We start from the raw sequence: 8379 nt of genomic DNA, 5'->3' as shown, positions 1-8379 counted from the left end.
TTTGCTTCCTATCTGTTTAATCACATCATGTTAGTAAAAATAATTTGTATAATATTAACCTTCTTTCTACAATGATAAAAAACATAATCATATACCAGAAAATTAATACTAATAAGCCATAGACCAACTAGCCCATTTCTGATCAATGCATGTATCAACCACTTCCCTTTCTCTGTCTCTCACAATGTTCAAGGAAATTGGGTATGTTTGTTGTAGTGGACACAGTTCTTACTGAGGATAATATGATTAATTCTTCTATTCTATCCCATTCTATTCTTTTCCATTCCGTTTCATGCCATGCCACGCCACGCCATGCCACGCCACTCCACTCCCCATGTTGACTTAGAATTCCAATTCATATAAATGAAGTGTATGCTGATTATTGTGAAGTCCTTAGTCACAGGATGTTATCTCTTGGCCATTCTAAACCTGGGAGTATTCCTTGAGAGAGTTACTATTCTTCTTTTAAAATAATTCAAAGGTACTCTGAGGTACTCTAAGATGAAACTGAAAGGAACAGAGTTAAGTGAGAGGGATGGGGTTTTTTAATTGTCAGTCTGAGAAGCATAGGGCAAATAAAGAATTTGGGTTGGAAACATATATTAATAAGTAAGATTAAGTAAAGATTAAGTTAATTTAAGTAAATTAACCATTTTGTTTGAAAGATGAAAAAAACTGATCTTCAGAGATATTGGGTGCTCTATCCAGGTCACTGGCTAATTAGTGGCAGAGTTGACAATCATGCAAATCTTTATTTAGGACCCTTTTTATCCATCTCAGAATGGAGCTTCTAAAGAGACACAATGAAAACAGCATGCTGAGTGATTTCTTTATTAGTTGGCAAAAAATTTACGAACAATCGTCAGAGTTGTTAGTAATAGTGACAGAAAATAAAAATACCTCCATATCCCAATTAACGTTATCTCTATATACCAAGTAGATAGTTTTTATTCTTCTACTGACTAAAATCCGGGTTTATTTTCAGACAGTTTTGCAAACTTGACGCCAGAACAGTACTTTGGCATGGTTTTCTTTATAACATAAGCAAATATATGACTAAGAGTTTTAGAAACTATTCCACTGTTGAATACATATCACATTGAATTACTGTAAATTCATTGAATTAGTAATAAGTTGAATAATTTGAATTAATAGTAAAATATTATGAGATATGTAAACATACACAAAAAGTCTTCTTGTGGTTCACAGAGGCTAGAATCAAACACATCAGATTGAAATTAACTTAGATATAATACAATAAATGTTAATCATGAAAACTAAATGATTAAATGCTCTCAAAAATTTAGTGTTGGAATTGTAGTTTGTGCTTGGCTGCCCATTTTTTTCACTCCAAATCTTCACTTCAAATAAATTTTCCCTGTTCTTGGTTCACATTTTGTGGAATGGAATTTTATTTTAAGTTTTAAGATGATGGTTTAAAGGGTTTTTGTCACTAATCAGTAATACAATGACAGGTCTATCTATAGAAAATTAGATATCTTTGTTCATTTAGGAGACCTAATTTTACCCTTTTCTATTTGTGAGATTAGATAATTTAGGTGGGTTTTTGATTGGGGGATACATTATAGTGACCTTATCATTTCCAAAATTTAGGAAAAAGTAAATGATTGCCAATCGATATAATTTTCTCTTTATATCTAATGGCCTTCCACCCCCACCCTACAGGGTTATCTCTGTAGGTTCTACAAATTGATATTAAGTCCTGGTCATGTGCTTGATTTATGGGCTAGAGGTGGATTTTGTTGTTTTTAGATCATATGAGGTAAATACATTCAAAGATTAGTGATAGTGCTTTAAATTTAAGAAATATTATAATTTCACTTTGAGATTAGTGGTAAAAGCAAAGGTGGTAGTTCTGCACTCATAAATCATATCTAATGACAGAACACTTCACAATGTGTGATGTACTATGTACTATTTATAATATCAGAAATGTGCTTTGCTATCTTATAAGTATATTTCCAGAAATTAGAAATTGCATTTTGGACAGAAGATGAAGTTGTCTGTTCAAGTGTAGTAATTTGAACAGTGACTGGAATCCTAGTTTGGGTTGTGGATGCAGCTGTAATTTTGGAATTTTCAGGTTCAGGGGTGGTTGCTGAAAATTTAAGAGTGGTATTTGGGGAAGCTTTGGTCTCCGGTGGAACCAAGGAAGGTTGTGGTGCAGCTGCAGAAGAGTCTGTGGTGACATCACTTTCTCTTGCAGATACAGTGCTAACATTCTGAACAAGAGGAGTCACACGTGGAGAGGGAGCAATTTTGGTAGAAGTAGATGTGGGACTACTTCCCACTTGTAATTTTGGTAGAAGTAGATGTGGGATTTGGGTGGTAGACTTTGAGGTATTATTGTTGACCGCCATATCATTTTCAACTGCACACTTAGGTATCCAGGGACGTTTTCGGAATACGAATTTTCTCCTCTTTGAGTTTGAAGGTTTTTGGTGTCTGTATTGATGGAAAAGGGCCTGCTTTTGAATTACTTGTATCAAGTGAGATCGGAATTTGGGATGAAATGGTGGTTGACGGTATAAAATAAATCCACGGTTATTATTTTTTTTGCGATATATTTTCCATTGCAGATTTTGTCCTTCACTGAGCTGTAGAGAAGAAAGAAAGTGCATAAATGAAAACATTTATTGATTTATCAACTATGGGTTTATTGCTGAATGTGTGGTGGGCAGTATTTGTAGAGTTTTGGGATTGGAAAAAAGATTGCAGTGGGTTGAGTGATTATTTTTCTAAGTTCATCAAATCTCAGTAACGACTTGCTATAAGAAAGGTTTGTTTTGTTAAGTGCTTTGTTTTTTTGCAGCTAGCTAGAATGGGTATATTCCTGTGGCCTGAAGTCTGGAGGACGAGCTAGATCTGTCTTTTTGTGCTTGTAGTTTCTTTCTTCTTACTTTGGTAGAAACAGTCAAGTTACTGCCTGAGGCCTGAGCAAAAGGACTCCCTCCCATAAAACTTCAGTCAAAGATGTTCAACTGAAATCCAGGAGTCTTTTCTGAATCACATCCCTCATATCTATCACCATCAAAGAACAAAACAAAGCAAACAACAACAAAAACCCAAAAAACCAACTTAACAAATATCCCACCTCAACTTCTTATCTTCCGTATCACAGCAAACGTAGGTTTTAACCTTTTTAAATTAGAGAAAGAACTTTATTACCTTTTAACTTTGTCATTATAAAAATTAGAATTACAGAAACTCAGGATCCATGAATCCTGTGATATTGTGAAAACCTTTTGAATGTTTATTCTTGTCTACATAGAAGACCTATGGCTTTCATGATTTCGCAAAGGTGTTCACATCTGAAAAAAACACTGATGTTGCCCAATTGTACATGATATTTGATCTTTATCCAATACACCTGGATGGCATTTCAGCCTATGCTTGTCAAGTTCTTCTGATTGGGAACTCACTACCATATCTCCCAAGGTGGCCTGCTAGAGAGTTCTTGATACTGAGTGGAAGTTTGTTTCTTGGGATATTTATTCTTAACTGAAAAGTGATTTATTTCTTCAGATTTCCATTCCTGGTCCTAATTTTATGCTTTGGTAGCATATAGAAGATCCTGGAGCACTTCAAAATTTGAAAATATATGCCATGTCATCTAGATCTATGTTCTGCAAGATAAACATTTTTAGTTCCTTTAGCTGTTGCAGACTTTGAGTTAGAGTAGCACCACTGTTTTAGTTTCTCGTCTCTAAACATACTGCGATTTGTCTATATAATTTTTTCCTATATTCCTCTTTATACTAGAATTTTATTTATTTATTTTTTATTTTTAAAATTAGTTTCAGGTGTACATAGCAACATAATAGACATTTATACCCCCTCACAAAGTGATAACCCCCATCCCCCAAGCTACTACCCCTCTTGTATAGCTGTTACAATACCATTGACTATCTTCCTTATGCTATACTCCATACTAGAATTTTAAATTATCAATTATATTAACTCAAATTGCAGAAAAGAAATTTAGCATACGGATAAGGGGGCGTATCCCAAAGTTACAAGCAAGGATAGGTTGTGTTTTTCCTCCTGAGAATCTCTACATAAACCCTTTTTAGACCACCAAATAGACCAACCATTCCAGTCCTGCACTGTAAAGTTGTCTTCAAAGACAGAGTTTAGCACAGGTAATGTGACAACTTCTGAGAGACTACCAGAGTTGTTCAGCTAAGATAGCTTCCTCAGAGGCTAATATACCCAGACTTGAAAATAACTTCAGAAAGCATTAATTGTTTCTTTCAAAATTAAATTATCCAGGACATTTTAATTCCTAAGCAAGAACATTCAAGAGTTAAAATAATGGCTTTTGATCCATATAACTTCGATGTTTTTGCAGATCTCTGTTAAAAGGGTGTAGAATTCCAGAATCTGTAGCCCTGAACCCAGCTGCTCCTCGGATCATGGAACCTATCAGGAGATTCTCTCCATTAGAGGGCAGTAGTTCTCTAATATAAAATAAGCAGGTCATGTCATTCAAGCAAATCTTTCCCTGGAGATTCAGATGGAATCCAGATAATCACAAAACTGCTCTGATTTAAGCAGGATTGGGGGCTTTGCATCCCACCGGCTCACTCTCCACCTTCTGTGGTGGTTTCTGAGGGTGACGTAAGGACCTCCCATATCTTAGAGGAACATGTTTGAAACACATTGCTGTAGACCAACAATGGAGGTTGGGTCTTGTCCTGTGTCTGCCATTAAATAATTGAATGACTTTGGGCAAATTGCTTAATTTCAGTAGATCTCAGTTTACTTATTTATGAAATGATTAAGAGTAAATTAAATTCCAGATCCAAAATATAATTCTATGACATCTATGCTTTTAAATAGTTATGGTGTTCACGTCCTTAGTGAGATTGATTGGCTTCAAGAGAGCAGGGATTTTGTTTTGTTAATCTCTGTATGCCTATACATAGAACCATACTTGGCACATAACAGACACCTCTAGATATTTATTGAATGACAAAATACATGGAATTGATAATACACCAAGTGATTTCTCATTGACTAAAACCTTAACATTTAAAGGTGTTTATTAAGATGTGAAATTCTTTCAGCTATTTTAATTTAGGTGACCAAAATAATATCGACCACGTTTTGATATGAAAGCAAATTAATTATATTTTAATGTTTGCTTAATATAGAACATATATCAAATGATCAGTTTGGCTAGTTTATTTAAAATATATTGACTAATTATTATGATTGGCAGTTATAGATGGCTTTAACAAAACGTATTGAGTAGAATTGGGCTTAGACAAGCTTGAGAGGGGGAGCTGAAAATGCTTCTAAGCTTTTGAGATTAATGACTAAAGAATGGAGGTGCTTATAATCAATATAGATAAACCAGGAAGAGAGTATTAAAGATATCTCATTTGCCTATTCACATCTGTTATTTTTTGTAAACAAAAATCCTTATCTAGCACTTAGTTTGTGTCAGGCCATATTCTAAGTGGTTTATAAATATAAATTTATTTAATTCCTTAGCAACACAATAAGGTGGGTACTATTATTATCTTCATTATACAGGTGAGAAAACTGAATCCCAGAGAGTTTAAGTAACTTTTAGGAGAATGTGTCTGCACACGCAAGCTACACTTTTGATGGGAGAAGTGCGGGAGAAGAGGTGAGGTGAGGAGCAAGGGGAGAATGGGCTGGAGTCAGGGAGGGTGAAGTGCAGAGGGATACGTGACACCTGGAGCAAGAAAGGAGGGGTAGACGGGAGCTGAAAATTGCTAAAATAGCTAGAGGAATGCTAAATTTTGGGAGTTGAAAGAGTAGGAAAAAATTGGCCATGAAAGAAAAAGAAATAAAAATAGAGAAGAGGACTAGAAGAGTACAAGGTCAAAATGGCACTTACTTGAAATAAGAAAACACACTAAATGTTTTCATTTTTGGTTACTAGCCTATTTTAATGATCATTTGAAAACCTGTAACCCTTTTCCAAATAGAAAGAAAGCAGTATATTTAAGTAATGTTATATTTAACAGAGCTTCTATCTGATTCTAGAATATGTCCCCTTAGTCTTTTGGGGGGCATCTGAAAGAAAGGGTCCAGACTATCTGTTCCCTGAAATCACTCCACAGAGGCAGTGTAGGTTGTTACCAGAACTCCAGGGCTGGTCTTCTCTGACTGTGGGTTGGTGCCACTCTCTGGTACATGTTGTATTTTCTAAGGATCAAGTCAAGGTATTCCCACACTACCTCCTATAATCAATGTCTTTGGAAATTCTTTCTCTCACTAGAAGCATTTTGAGAATTGGGCAGTTTAAAGAGTTTTATTGATCCTGAACTTGTGGAGGGATGATTCGTTAGATACCTGGATTTATGGAAAGCATCAAGGGCCTCCATAAAATAACAACAAGCTTTAGTCATTCCCCAACCACACAGTGATTTGTGTTGATTGAAACATTTCTTTCCATCTAAAGGTGTTCAGTAACCAAAGTAATAAGTAAACTTTGAATTATTAAAAAGTTAATACCAGGCATATTCAGATCTTAAATCCTTATCAACTAATATGCAAATAAAGATTATAAGAATTTTACAGTCATAATTTTTACATCTATGCTATCCTTTTCAGTTTATAAATACATGCATTCTCATTTACTATTAAACTGCCTACTAAAGCATATACTATTATTCTATTTTCGCATGGGGCAATTGGGGCCCTATAGATAGATTGTAGTTCAAGATTCATCTGGATGTTCAGATAACGAGCTTAAGCCCACATCTTCTGAGCTCAATTTTAGTGCACTTTTTGCTACAAGCACAGAAATCAGTACTAGGGTCCAAGGAAAAAACCCAAGATATTTTTTGTCCCCCTTGAGGGGGGATATTTTGTGATAAGAGGGGATATGAGAGTATCCAAGAGAAAATTCTATCTAGCTTATCAGTTCTCCTGCTTTCTCTACTTTTTACAGTCGTACTATTCTGACTCTACATTCAATAAATCTACATTCTACTTCTTGACCCTTCCTTCAAATTTGTCAAAATAAAAGTGAACAAATACATACAGGTATGTAGTCTTAGAAATAAATATGGTTATTTGTTATACTATGTGTCATCTTGAATCATTAATTTTTATCTTCATTTCTGTAGACCCTAAATATCTTAAAGATAGGGTCTATTTTGTAATCTTCTCTTTGTTTTGGAAACCATACTTTTCTGATCCCTTTTGTGATTCCTCCATTTTCTCTACTGTCCATATCCAAACTTTTTACATTTTCTCTCTAAGTTATCTTGTAAGGTGCCATGCTTCAAATATGTTCGAAATATAGACTTCACCCCTTGACTTCTTTGTGAACTGCAGACAGTACATATCCAGCTGCCTCTTAACATCTCCTTGTAGAAATCTGATAGCCATTTCAAACTTAACATGTTTGAAACAGAACTCTTTTGTTCATTTCTCTTTTACTACACACCAAATCCAGCAGAAGTTATGGTAGATTTAATCACCAAAACTGATCTTAAATACACCCTCATGTTTTATTTTAATTGCTGATATTTAGTAGAAGTCATTATTTTTTATCTGGATCACTGCTATATCCTCTTGACTGGACTCTTTACCTCAACTTCTGCCTCCTATAATCTGTTTTCTCCCCAGAACCCATGTCATTTCGTTGTGGACACCCTAATCGTCCTGAGGTGTCCTGATATAGTGAGAATGGAATCCATATTTTACATCAATAAGGCATTATAGGATCCATTTTCTGCATCTCCATACAATTTCATCACATCCATGATAAAGTTGGTACAACATAAATGATTACTACATGGTACTACATGATTAAATGAAATGAATCATTTCCTTGTGCTTTAATTATCTGTTGTCTGATGTTTCACAGAAAACAAAAGATACCAAGCTTCTTAGATACAGGAAATTGCATGTTATACTTTTGAAGTCTCAAGTATACACACTAAATATTTGTTACTGATGCATAAGATAAAAGTTATTTGGGAAGATACTTACTGTGAAGCAAGCACTGAGTGCACAAATGCACACTAGCAGTGGCACAGTTTTCATCATTTCCTGTTGGCTCCTGGGAAAAGCAGAAGAATGGCTCACTATTAGATATGTTATTGAGGGACAGGGACACATTTTGGTAAATGACTTTTTTTTTGTTAGAAAGTACAGTTTTAAAGAAAGTAATTGTTTCTGAAAATCATATTTTTTTATGTATGTATTTACTCCACAGTGGTGAGGCAAAATTGCTTCAAGATAATACACATTTTTTTCAGAGAGAAAGCAAAGGAAGAGAGTCAAGAAATTCTTACTGTAATTAGCTCATAGAATGAGCATTTTCTACTGATACTAAAGATTACCTAGGAAGGGCAAGGTCTTAGGAAG

At 34.7% G+C, this 8379-nt stretch overlaps 1 protein-coding gene across 1 annotated transcript; it reads right to left on the bottom strand.

The window, feature by feature from the left end:
- Positions 1 to 1928: 1928 nt before the first annotated feature.
- Positions 1929 to 8058, bottom strand: MUC7 (mucin 7, secreted). Its single transcript, XM_088801512.1, has 2 exons — positions 8002 to 8058; positions 1929 to 2618 (listed from the first exon to the last, which is right to left on the bottom strand). The coding sequence occupies exons 1-2, from the start codon at positions 8056 to 8058 to the stop codon at positions 1929 to 1931; spliced, it is 747 nt and encodes a 248-aa protein (XP_088657638.1).
- Positions 8059 to 8379: the final 321 nt, after the last annotated feature.

Source organism: Rhinolophus sinicus, chromosome 1 (genome assembly GCF_057876585.1).
Source record: "Rhinolophus sinicus isolate RSI-liver-muscle chromosome 1, RSI-T2T, whole genome shotgun sequence".
NCBI lineage: Eukaryota > Metazoa > Chordata > Mammalia > Chiroptera > Rhinolophidae > Rhinolophus > Rhinolophus sinicus.
Note: the sequence above shows the minus strand (reverse complement) of the source record. Positions and strands in the feature narration are given on the sequence as shown.